This window comes from Dacryopinax primogenitus (genome assembly GCF_000292625.1).
Source record: "Dacryopinax primogenitus strain DJM-731 SS1 chromosome Unknown DACRYscaffold_21, whole genome shotgun sequence".
Classification (NCBI taxonomy): Eukaryota; Fungi; Basidiomycota; class Dacrymycetes; order Dacrymycetales; family Dacrymycetaceae; genus Dacryopinax; species Dacryopinax primogenitus.
In genome coordinates this window covers 615,509-628,150 of record NW_024467218.1, presented here as the reverse complement: position 1 = coordinate 628,150, position 12,642 = coordinate 615,509, and the positions used below count along the sequence as shown (strand labels likewise).

Here is a 12,642-nt window from a genome sequence, read left to right as displayed (position 1 = left end):
AATGCAGGATCACGACGAAACGGTTCAATGGCCGCAAGGGTCCAGGGAATGTCGGGGATAAGGCCGCGGTTATGGCCGACCAGTACACAGCCACTGGTCTTTCCATCTCTCGGATGCCGAGCCAATATGTTTTTTCCATCTGCCCGTGTTGTGTTGTACAGGACTGACAATCACGTTTCTACTCCTTATGTGAGGTATCGACTCCAAAAGGCTCTGTGACGAGGTTCTGTCTAATTTTACCAGCCTAAAGGTAAGTGTGGAAGAAAGTGGACAGCAAGAAGGATAGGATTAGCCAGCTGAACTGCCGTATGGCGCAAAGTTCGCGCGTGTCCAGACCATACACGCAAACTGGCAGCACTATGCAGTACCGAAGGACACATGTCCAGACATGTACCGCTCTCTATCATGCCCCCACTCAGCGGTGTGTAATCTGCATGACGGCAAATCGGCTGCTTATCGCTGACGATCACGTACCAGGGAGCCTCTCGTACCCATTTCGCCCCGGCGCTTATCCGCTCTAGTCCTGCCAGCCACATGAGATCCCTATCACAACACGACTTGCCAGCAGCCCTTTTGGCCCCATGATGCGGCAGGAAAGAGGATGGGAATTAATTGTTGCTGCCCGCACATCAATATCATCCAGTCGAGATCTTCTGGAAGTCAGGCAACCACAGGTCTCCGGGTTTGCAGGCTTCTCCACAGACCGGCGGTTCGAAAGACCGGTATTTGGGAAGACCGGAAATTGGAAGAACGGGAAGTGGGGAAGACCGGCAGTTGTAAATGACCGACCGCAACTCCTTACTGAGTTGTCCTGGGGCATCCTAGCACTCAGGACAGAGTCCTAGCTCTGGCCTGGGCCAATTTGGCATGCATGGCCCTTGCGACTAAGGACTGAAATCGCGTCATTGTTCTTCCTACACCCCTCTAGCTCTATATAAAGCGACGCATACTACCTCTGCACCCCGAGCTCAGGACTCGGAACCTCGAAACCTGCAGCACGCTCTTCCAACTCCTCCCGCCAGCACAATTTCAGCCATGCCAACGACGTGAGTTCATCGCCTCCTCATCCTAGTCTGCATCGACTGAGAACCTTTCTTCTTACTGTAGCTTTTCCGGTCTTTTATCCATTCCAGTTGGTGGACGCCCTACTATTCAGGGTGTGCGTCATACAGGTTCACGGCGTATTTTCATTGCTGAAGAACCGATAGGAAGGTAATGACTCCCGTTGCAACACTACTGTCCGTTTCAACATTCCTGAATTCGGAAACGTCACAATGAGTGCCCGAGGTAATTCGTCCTTGAGGAACTTGTACGGTCAATCGGTCCATGATTTCCGTGAAGCCACGGTGACGCAGGCCGTCTGGGCAAAGGTTGAGTATTCATGTGATCCGACGATGCCGAATCCAGTTGGTGCATCCCAAGGAATAGTACGTATTCAGGATACATTTCATTTTGAATGGTCAATGCTCACATGATTATGCTCTGAGCAGGAAAGGAACTACAAAGTATGCAGTATGATTTGTGTCTGGAGCCACCGATGTTGACCAACTCGTCCGTGACCTACAGGTGTATGACAACCACGGAAAACTGAAATTGTATATCACCTGGTAACGACCGCGATTGCTTCTAATATGTATACGAGACCCTTGTTTTGTAGATATGCCGAGGTTCCATCATTATATGTTGCTATTTCAGTGTCATCGCATATTGTCACTTCATATAAATGGTAGATGGCTGAATTTGACTGACTGATGGCAAGCGGGTATTCTGACGTATCGTGCACCGGAACGATGGTGATCCCATGCGCAGCACAGGTGGTTTGCATCGCCTGAAAATGGGACTGGGTACGGATTTTATTCAACTGAAGCACGACACCGTAGTTTGTAAGATGTTGGCTGGTCTGAATCGGAAGCCTGAGTAGAGCTCTGGCCAGAGATCGGTGGAGATCCAGTTCGGGTCTAACAAATTGTCGGATGCGTGAATGTGAAATTCGTTCAACTTGAAGGTAAAGCCGTAGGTGCAGAGATCAACTCTGGAGATATTAGATGTCGTAAGTGATAGATGAACGAAGGACGTACTTAAGAACCACGTATGGAAGAAATGACGACCGGCATCCAGCAAAACCCCGCGCTTCCCTCGCAGGTGCATCCTGTCCAGAACCGAAACACACCGTCATGAATCCCGATATTTGTTCTCTCAGGATCGCCTGCACCAGCAAAGTTCGTGTGCTACACCATGCACTTCGAGTCCCCCTGCGTGGGATAACGCTCGTTTGGCGGATGACATCAAACTCGTATCCTTCACTGGCCGTCGTACAGAGAGTAATTGATAGCACCAAGCGTTAGGTAGATGAGACCGCCAAGATCGGCATCGGATGCTAGCGACACCTCTGGCAGATAATTAAATCCAGTAACCTCTAATAGATCCTTCTAGAAAAACGTAGCAAAGTTGAGTAGAGAAGGAGAACCACTATTGGCATTCGTCGCTGAAGTCGTTGAGACCAGGGAAGAAAGTAGAATCAGCGGTAGCAGCAGTATGCAGAATCGTCGTCGCGATCAAGCCCAAGTGGGGCGGAAACGATTGCTGCTGAGTCGCCGTACCAATTGATCAGATATCTGATCTGTCCCGCTCCCGCCACGAGTCAAGATTTGACCGTTTCAGAATAGATGTACGGCACATGTCGTTTTGGCGGACCTGTAGTCGTGCGCAATTCAGAGTTGGATTGAAGAGATATGTGTGCTGGCGCTGACTCGTGTTGCCTGGCATAAGCACTGCTCATCAAGACGTTGACGATTGTGACATGACCCCAAGCAGATGCTGTTCAATTTGGTCTCCGTAAGTCCATCGCATGTATGTCAATGGGGTGAAAGCATACGAGATCAAATGTGGACATAGGGACGAAACAGCGACGAAATCGAGTCAGGGGCAAGGCTTCACGTCTACCTCTTGGTCCCTTTGGTCCAGGTATACGCACGTTTGTGCGCGATAATCTCAAATCGGTTGGTCCGCGCCTGTTTTTTCTTCTCCGGGAGCTGGCGGGCCGAGACCAGGCCGCCGACGTGGCGGATAATGATTTGGAACACGGAAACTGTGCGGTATTGGGCGTGAGGTGAGGGTTCACTCCCAGGTGGGGGAGGGTAGAGAGGAAGTTGTTGTCAATCCCCAGACATCAGTGAGTTGCGACCTATAGCTGTGCGAGAGAGAGACGGGGGAGGGCACAAGCATCCTACTCGTGTGTACAGTACTGTCAACAATCGTCGTAAAACCAAAGAAACTGTCGGAGATAAGATGGGTCATGGCCGAGGAACAGCACAGCCGCCAACCACTTTGTTGCATCCGACGCCGATATTTTTCCGCCTCACTCGTTCCAGACCGCCACCAGCTTCCGACTCAACATGCTGAGACTGGCTGCTTTATATGCCGACACGGATCTTACTATGATTCACATTGCTTCTGGTGCTGATACTATGGCTATTGGTGCTGATATTATTGCTCTTGGAACTCTTCCATGGACTGTCATGTCTCGTCTCTTGAGCTTCCGAATCACACATCAATAGTTCAAACTAGCCGGAACTTCAACAATACGATATCAAGTATCGGTATATCGTTGTATCGGTACATCGCCCTCTGTCGCGGACCTCCCAGCTTGGCGCATATAACAAGCTCTCCCACTCTCCCTCTTCTGCTCCCAATTCATCTCATCTCGACCCCTCAGGTCAACAACACAAGATGTACCCGACCTACACCGACAACAGCTGGATGCACGTCGATTCTCCCTCTCCCATGCTCTCATCTCCCATGCCCATGCCCACCTGCACATCCCCCACGTGCACAACAGTGTTCGCCTTCCACCCCCCTCCTCTCTTTCCTTCTCCCTCCCCAACCCTAACACCAACGCACCCAACCTTCCCAGCCTCGCACTTCGCCTCTCTTCCCCCTCACCCCCTCTCCCTCTCCCTCCCTTCCGATCCTCTCGCCTCCCCCTCCCTTCCCCATCCAGGGATCTCCCTCCTCCCCCCTCTCACCGGTCCCCTCCTCGGAACACTCATCGACGCCCGCCAGCAAGTCCTCCTCATCGCGGCTCACGCCCTCTCCCCCCTCCCAGCACCGGGCGAGAACAGGTATCTTTTTTCACATCTTGCGCTCAGCTGCCAGGAAGCGCTCGAGAAAGTGAACCAGTGGTTAAGGGAGTCGGATACGGAAGGCGAGTGGGGTACAGGTTCACAAGCCGAAGAGCGGAGGGAGGGCGTAGTACGGCTGCTAGACCTGTACGTCTCCCTAACCCTCCCCCCCGGCCTCACTAACGTAGGACAGCGAACTATTCCTCATAAGGCTACATGTGACCTCCCAGTCCCTGGTCACGTCTGCAACGCTCAACCGGTTATGGGCATTCTACGCCTCCCTCCGCCGGCTAACGACCCGCTCCCTCCCCCCACCAGCGAGCTACGCCCCGCAAACCCTCGCATTCCAGCTCGTCCACTCCCTGGAACAGGGAACCGTACTCCACGCGTCCGACACTCCCCTCAGTACGATCCGGGCGCTCGTACATGCTTGCTTGCTCGACCCCTCCTTACTGGAGTACGCAAGGCGCAAACAGGTGGGCGTGAGTGTCCGTGGGTGGGAGACGGAGCAGCCTGAAGATGTCGAGCTGGGACTGAGGAGGCTGGGCTTAGGAGTACTGGTAAGTGAGGGGAAGGTCGCTGCTAAGGGACTGGGAGAGGGGGAGGGGAGGAGGGAGTTGCGCACTCCGGTTAGTCCCGTTGTACTCGGATTTTCGTAGGATCTTGCTTGGTTTTCCTGTAGAGTATTGTATTCCAGTGGACTTATACTGTACACTACCCATGTATGTACTATGTACTCGTAGCCTAGAATGTACAACGTATCTTAACCTCTACTAGCCTAAACGCAAGACCACCTCCCCAATCTCCCCCTCGAACCCTTCTCCTATCCATGCCGAAGGCGCAGGGAAGCTCATGTTCCCCAGTTGCATCCTCTCCCCCCAAATATCCATCCGCGTCGTCCAGTATACTTCCCGCCCCTGCCCCTGGAGGAGAAGGTAGGTATATTCACAGGTAGCGTGGATTTCAAGCGTGCTCTGTACGCCCAGGGGTAGGCTGAGCGGAAGTGAGAAATAGGTGTTGGTGGGGACATCAACAAACGTCAGGTTCTGTAAGAGGAGCGCCGTGTCCTCTCCTCGGAAGAGCGTGCCTTCCCCTGAGAGGGGAGTGAGCGTGACGCTCAGAACGTACGGCGGGCCTACACTCTGCACACCTGTACCCACTGGCCCTTGGCTGAAGTCGTGTCCCCCAAAGTTGAGGGAGAAGACTTCCCCTTGGGGGCCAAGGGGCTTCACAGCACGGTTCAGGTTCTGGCCCGGGGCGCGGGCATTCAGTGCCGGATAAACGGAATCGAACTGCTCTTGCGTGAGCTGCGTGCTTCGCACCCCCGATCCAGCCCAGCTTTTCTCCCCAAAAAGAGTGATGCTCTTGCTCAGCTGGAGGTAGACTTCCAAAGGATCGGTAGCGTTGTTCCCCCAGTCTTCCCAGAGTGCGAAGATGGCCCCTCGGAGCCCGGGGTCGCCGGGGTATGTGTTGTTCGACTCGTCTGTGGCGGAGAAGACGTTTGGTGCCCAGCCTACTTCGCCTGGTGCGCCGGTCCAGAAAAGGGACTCGTTCAGTGAGAGAGGGAACTGGTTGCCGTCGGAGGTCTTCCCGTCTAGATAGAGGAACACTTGCTCGCTGTTGATCACTTTGTACCCGTCGGCCAGGAGCTGGACGGGGATCGTATCCCCCGGGAAATCCCAGTGCTGGATCGTCACGTTCTTAGAGATGGAGGAAGTGTTGCTCGGTTCGTACGTGCCCCAAACGCGGATACTTTTCCTTGATCGAGCGTAGACGTAGTCGGCCATGTCGTTCACGAAATAGATGTATTCGTCCGCATACTGGGAAGGGTACTCGTCAGCCCCGATCGAGATTTCGGTAGAAGTGAACCAGGGCAGGAACTCCTCCCACAAGTCTTGGATCGTCGGGATCGTCGCAGGATAGGATAAATTCAGCTGATCAGGATTTCCCGCAAGCATGAGCTCCGGCTTCCACTGGCTGATGGCAAGCGAGTGCCCTGGCGTATCGATCTCTGGAACAATGGTGATCCCGTGTGCAGCGCAACTGCTTTGCATCGCCTGGAAATCGGACTGGGACCAACTTTCGTTCAACTGAGGCACGACGCCGTAGTTTGCAGAATCGTTGGCGGGTCGAAACCGGAAGCCTGAGTACAGCTCTGGCCAAAGATCGGTGTAGAGCCAGTTCGGGTCCCATAGATTGTCGGATGCGTGAATGTGGAACTCGTTCAATTTGAAGAAAGAGGCGTATGTGCAGAGATCGGCTTCAAATATATTAGATGTCGTAAATGACAGATGAACAGAGAATGTACTCAGAAAAGATGTTTCGAACCAATGACGACCAGCATCCAGCATGAAACCCCGCACTTCCCAGCCAGGAGCATCCCACCCTGAACCAGAAGGCACGGTCATGAAGCCTGACATCTTGTCACTGACGATCGCCTGCTGCAACAGAGTTCGTGTGCCCCACCATGCACCTCGAGCCCCGCTACCTTTAATGGTGATCGTTTGATGGCTGACATCAAATTCGTATCCTTCATCTGTTGCCTGGCCATTATAAAGCGAATAGTCGGAAGCACCGAGCGTCAGGTAGATGATACCGCTAAGACCGCCATCGGACGCAAGCGACACCTGTGGTAGGTAATCAAATCCAGTAACTTCTAGTAGATCTTGCCGGAAAATTGTAGCAAAATCGAGAAGAGAAGGAGACCCAGTATTGGCATAATTTGAGTCCACGAGGACACGTGTTGCAGCAGTCAGGAGAAACGGGGCGCCCCGCGAGAATTCGAAGCTAGCAATCGAGGGAATCTGAGCTGTCGTGTTTGTGGTTGGAGGCGTCAGGACCAGAAGAAAAACCAAAATAAGAGGTAGCAGCAGGGGAATCGTCATCGCGGTCAAGAGTAAGTTGAGCGAGCATATGCAGGAACGCTTGCTGCTGATTCTCCGTGCCGATGCATCGTCATATATCCGATCTGTCGTGCCGCGAATGAAAAATCGATCCATTTAGAATATTTCATGTACAGCGCATGTCGTATTGTGGTCGTGCGCGATTCAGATTTGGGTTGAGATATGATATGTGTGCTGGCATTGAGTCTTGCCTGACATAAGCGTCGCTCATCAAGGCGTTGAGTTGTCCGACAATCCCGCAAGAGAATGCTGCTCGTTCTGGTTTCCATGAGTCTATGGCATGGATAACAACAATGAGGTGAGAACATGCACAACTGAAGTTCGGAAGAACGCAGGAACGCGTGGACGATCTGAATCCGTGCACGTGATACAATCTCTCCTCGATCAGTTTGTCTCTGATTGGCCGCGAGCTTCTCCTATCTCCTGAACCTTCTTTCTACAATTTGCTCTGCTTATCTTTCTTTCGACCACTGTGCTCTAATTTCAAAGCATTTTCCATTGACGGAGATCGCACTTCTGACAGTGCTCCTCTTTTGTTTGCACTGTAATTCACTACAGGTCTCAGCTGGTATTTATGACACTGGATTCTCGCACTACCCTCGGGTTCCTCGAAATGCTCTGCGGAATATTGCTGCTCGAACGCCTGCGAACACTCTTTCATCAGCCCACATTACATCTGCAATTGGGAGAATGCCATTAATCAGCATCCCTGATCAAATCGATTGCCAGGGCTGAGCGAGGTGTAATGCAACACTGGAAAGGCTTCGGATGCCTGGGCATTGGCATTGAATGAAATGCGCATACATCTTCGAAAGACGACATACGAGATTACACCGGTAGTGAACTTGATCTCAGGTAACACCGGTTTTCCATTCGCTCCTGCGCGTGGGCTGATATCCATCGTTGCAAGGACGTTAGAAAATACGATGAACATCGACGGATCGGCTACATGTTGTCCGGAACAGACGCGGCGTCCAAATCCAAAGGACGTAGAGCCAAACTCTTGCGTATTGGCCGTAGTAAAGCCGCGTGGTGCTGGATCGCTACCGAGGAAGCGCTCTGGACGGAAGGTATCCGAATCAGAGCCATATGTATGGATGTCACGATTAATGCGCCTGCAGAGCCTGACCTCAACAATCCCATCTTAGAAGGCAACAATGCGCAAACCATATGTTTAGAATGATTATAGTATCCTTTGGGATACGATAGCCATTGTACACGTCCTCTTTGATTAGCCGATGCGGTATGCCCAGCGGAATTACTGGCGCCCAGCGGTGGACCTGAGTGCAGATCATCTCTCAGCGGATACTCCACCACTATTGATGCATACCTCCTTTACAAGCGCATTTATATATGGCAGATTCGACCTATCCGCGAACCGTGGTAAACGATCGCGACCAACAACACGATCCAATTCTTCTTGGGCCTTGCGCTGCACCTCTAGATACAGGGTCATTGCCAGCACAAAACTGCTCATGGCTGCCGGTGTCGTATCCACCGCGCCGCCGTAGAGCGAGCCAACGGCGTTCATGATGCTCTCTTCGTCGCTTTGATTCTTCTTTGATTCCAACAACTGGGACGTCATGGAGGAGAGGGCGTTGCCTTCGGCCTGAACGGACTGAGAGTGCGTCCACCACCTGAATAGTCGAGCTTACCACCCTCTTCTTAACAAGGTTAAAGGGGAGATGAAACATTTCCTCGACTTGATCCCGCCATATCTTTGCTTGTCTCTGAAACCCAGCACCTGGAACCCACGCGGGAATGTGTTTCACTTCAAGACCATCAACAAAAGTTGAGAGATCGCTGCAAAGACGAACTGAACGGGAAGGTGTCCACGAGCCAACGTCCCGGATAGCATGACTCGGATGCGTTTTCCATTGCTTTTTGAGCCGATCGAAGGAGCGGATCGTCGGATCGTTCTAGCTCATATCCGTATGCCAGTCTCATGGTCAGAGAGGCAGTATTGCTAACGGGGCTGAGCGACAAGATGATAGGATCACGTGGGTGCTGCTCACTTAATGAAGTGCCCCGCGAAATCTTCGGGTGAAGCCAAAAGCTTTCTGAGCGTCTTGCGGGCTTCAATCTCTAACTGTCCATATACTATCCAATCATCTTCCCGCGGTATATCGAACAGATTCCCGATGATTGGGTACCCTTTGGGGCCTGGAGGCAGAGGTGGTTTGCTTTGATTCAACAAGTGCCAAGCGAGAAGTACGATCACGAGAGCAAAACAAGGAACCCCTATGGCAGCCAAGGTCTCCATGTCTATCCGGAGGGGTATCTCTGAGACCACGTTTGGGCATTCAGATATTCTGAACCCCTCGCTAGTGGTGTTTATAACTATCAGGAGCTGCATTTCCGTACAACATACACACACCGATCAAAATTTCCTGATCATGCAAGCGTTGTCCTCCTTCTCATACTGAACTTCGGGTAAGATTCGTCAACATTCTCGGTGAGAAACTCCTGCAGGGTGTTCATACCGCACGCTTAACCTAACAAGGCACGCGATCAGGAGCTCCGAGATCCGCAAGCACATATTGGTCTGACAGTCAAGGCTCGCGGTGAAAGTCAGGGGTCACAGTTTTGTGGAAAGGGAAGTCGGTGAGGAACATTAACCCAGGAAGCCAAGTGAGTCAACGACATTCGGGGTTCAATCAGAAAACAGCACAGGTCATAAATAGCCCCTGCATCCCGAATAGGGTTGATGATCCCATGGCGCTTTGTGAGAGGACATTACCTACTAATATCTGATCCAGGTGCGACAGCATCGCCGATAAATCCTATCAATCCGACAGTGGGGAGCAAATGGTGCTGACGCGACAGAATGGACATCCTTCGTATCATGTACTATTGGTTCAAGAAAATGCGGCACACAGACAACGTGAAACTGTTCCGTGATCAACATCGATACTGACGTTAAGGGATCCATCATTCATGGAGGGCTGTAGGAGGAAACGATCCTGACCAGCACTATCCATGCCTTGCTCCAGAGCTCCCTTTGCCAAAGCCCCGCATTGTATGAGAATGTTGAAAGAATTTACGAGCGCGGGCCTAAGATGAGGTGAATTGCTCTGGGAGATCGGGGCACGATCTGGCATTGGAATGTTTCTGGGTGCCTAATCAACAAATCAACGAACGGTCAAAGAACTTCATGGCAACAACATACACAATAACGCCATCCGTGTATTGGATTCGGGGATACATGGGCTGATCCTTTGTATCGTATGCTGCCTTGATCTCCATTGTTGCTAAGATATTAGAACACATGACAAATAATGAAGAGTCGGCAACCCGCTCGCCAGGGCACACACGCCGGCCGAAGCCAAACACAGGGGAACCGAATTCCCTGGTGCCGGCCGTGCTGAACCCTCGAGGGGCCGGGTCTTCTCCAAGAAAACGCTCAGGACGGAAACTGTCCACATCCTGTCCGTACGTAGCGATGTCATGACACATATGCCTTATCTCCGGTCAGTAAAGGGCAGGACAGGGCAGGACAGGGAAAGACATGACGCACCAAATATTCGTCAGCACGATCGTGTCATGAGGAATTCGATAACCTTCGTAGTCATCGTCTCGCGTGAGTCTATGGGGCACACCCATGGGCACTACTGGAGCCCATCTCAGGAGCTTTTTAAACGTCAGCTAAACTCATTTCATGTAGTGCAAATGCCCCCACCTCTTTAATCATCGCATTCAGGTATGGTAAGTTTGGTCGATCGGAGAAAGTTGGAAGACGATCTTTTCCAACAACTTTCTCCAATTCATCCTGCGCTTTCGCTTATGTCTCCGGATAAAGCATCATCGCCATAATGAAGCTAGTCATAGTGGAGGGTGTCGTGTCCACCCCTCCACCATACAGCCCGCCCGCAGCATCCTTGATATGCTCCTCAACCGCCTCTTCTTTTTCGGTTTTCATTAGCTGAGCGGTCATCGAAGGCATTGCAGTACCGGCAGCCTGGATCAGGAGTGTGAGAAGCAGCACCCGATCCTCACAACCCCTTACCATGCGAGGTTGAAAGGGTCGTCGAACATATGTTCTGTGTCGTTTTTCCAAGATCTAGCAATCCTCTTGAAGCCAGCGCCTGGTACCCACTCAGGAACCCATTTTACTAATGACCAGTAAGCTTCCTGCAAGCACAGACTGGGATCAACGAACACATTGGGACTGCGTCCACCAACCAGCGTCCGGGTACGGCAGCGACCTCGAAAGCAGCCAATACTTTGTTCGCTGCCTGTATCAGAGGATCGTCGTGTTCCCCCACCTCATAGCCATACAATATCCTCATGATGATGGACTGGGCAGTCCTGTATTGGCCTAAGCATCACGAAAGTCACGAACAGACCGTGTTCTCACGTGTGGAAGTGCCTCACAAACTCAGTCGGATCATCCAATAATCGCCTTAGTATTTTGTGTGCTTCATCTTCCTGTAATCCGTGCCGTTGCTTTATCGCTGTCGAGCTAAGTGAACGGTGAGCGAATTTCCGCGCTTGGCGATGAGAAGTGCCATCCTTGAATGCCAAGGAGCGGTTGTGAGCGCACAGCTCACCGGAGAAGACAAAGCGCATCCGTCCGGAATAGATTGAAGAGCGCCTTTCCAGAAAATATGCTGCGGTCTCCAGTGAATTGACTACTAGGAACTTCCTCCCGAGGACGGTCAGATAGATCATGTCACCTTCGCGGAGCTATCAGCGACCGCTGCTTCAAGCGCATGAACGAAACATACCGTGTAACTTCTTCCATCGGCTAAAAGCCATCCAGGCGTACTCCTTTGGCATGTCAAGCATATTTCCAATGATCGGGTAAGGCTTTGGACCAGGCGACAATGGCAGTCTCTTGAATACAAGCTTCCGAAGAAGGAAACCAACAGCAAGAACACACGTAGTTGTGCCAATGAGCATCAGCATATTTAGAATCATAATCAGTCTTCCGTATATGTGCGCTTGATAATCTGAGACTGAGGTGTAATAGGACGCGCTAGGCAGTATCCTTCTGAACACCAACTTCTACCTTCAGGTCGACTTCCACGTAGCCTGAGCCTGGGCTTGATGGCATGGACTTCGACAGAACATCATGAGGGGTTTATCATATCAAGGTCCGGATCCGAAGTTCACCGACAGAACTTCTACGCTAGTCTGAAAAGGAGAGGGATGCAATCCCATTATTTGGAGGCAGAGTGCAGAGATAGGAAAGTGTATGTAACAAGACCACCGCGGATCTGGACTCGTCCTTCTGCATAGCCACTGCACCCAACTTCCCCTTTCTCCAGTGACTCTCCCGGTTGTCCGGACTAGTCAACCGCTGCTAAGCCTATCAAATCCATATTATATGGGGACTGACCGGCGCACCTTCTGCTTCGACTACATGAGGCGATAGGATGGTGGATAGGTATCTGTGCTCCCGGCGAAATCATGTAACCCGGTCGATAGATCTTCCCGAAGAGAGGCACCTGCGGGGGTCTGTAACGACCCTCGAAACAGCACACCGGCGGTTGGAAACACCGACATTGGCTCTTCCCGACTAGGTCAAAGCTATGCAGGTTCCAGGGCAAGAGTGTTCTAGTCCAAGTCCTGACATGTGCAACACAAGACTAGAAGACGCATTATTGATTCGCTCT

General features: G+C 51.8%; 4 protein-coding genes across 4 annotated transcripts; 2 read left to right on the top strand and 2 right to left on the bottom strand.

The window, feature by feature from the left end:
• The first annotated feature begins 152 nt into the window (after nucleotides 1-152).
• Nucleotides 153-1,522, top strand: DACRYDRAFT_24877 (uncharacterized protein). The gene is made up of 3 exons (XM_040773892.1): nucleotides 153-421; nucleotides 478-1,046; nucleotides 1,108-1,522. The coding sequence occupies exon 3, from the start codon at nucleotides 1,275-1,277 to the stop codon at nucleotides 1,473-1,475; it is 201 nt and encodes a 66-aa protein (XP_040624864.1). The 5' UTR covers nucleotides 153-421; nucleotides 478-1,046; nucleotides 1,108-1,274; the 3' UTR covers nucleotides 1,476-1,522.
• Nucleotides 1,523-3,447: 1,925 nt separating this feature from the next.
• DACRYDRAFT_119147 (uncharacterized protein) lies at nucleotides 3,448-4,780 on the top strand (the record flags this gene model as incomplete). The annotated part of the gene is made up of 2 exons (XM_040770730.1): nucleotides 3,448-4,268; nucleotides 4,315-4,780. The coding sequence occupies exons 1-2, from the start codon at nucleotides 3,730-3,732 to the stop codon at nucleotides 4,778-4,780; spliced, it is 1,005 nt and encodes a 334-aa protein (XP_040624863.1). The 5' UTR covers nucleotides 3,448-3,729.
• Nucleotides 4,781-4,894: 114 nt separating this feature from the next.
• On the bottom strand, nucleotides 4,895-7,034 carry DACRYDRAFT_91375 (glycoside hydrolase; the record flags this gene model as incomplete). The annotated part of the gene is made up of 3 exons (XM_040777007.1): nucleotides 4,895-6,381; nucleotides 6,430-6,930; nucleotides 6,974-7,034. The coding sequence occupies 3 exons, from the start codon at nucleotides 7,032-7,034 to the stop codon at nucleotides 4,895-4,897; spliced, it is 2,049 nt and encodes a 682-aa protein (XP_040624862.1).
• Nucleotides 7,035-7,720: 686 nt separating this feature from the next.
• DACRYDRAFT_58226 (cytochrome P450) lies at nucleotides 7,721-11,944 on the bottom strand (the record flags this gene model as incomplete). The annotated part of the gene is made up of 8 exons (XM_040775488.1): nucleotides 7,721-7,796; nucleotides 7,849-8,139; nucleotides 8,192-8,304; nucleotides 8,355-8,633; nucleotides 8,680-8,795; nucleotides 11,184-11,332; nucleotides 11,382-11,700; nucleotides 11,752-11,944. 8 exons carry the CDS (start codon nucleotides 11,942-11,944, stop codon nucleotides 7,721-7,723), a joined length of 1,536 nt encoding a protein of 511 aa, XP_040624861.1.
• Nucleotides 11,945-12,642: the final 698 nt, after the last annotated feature.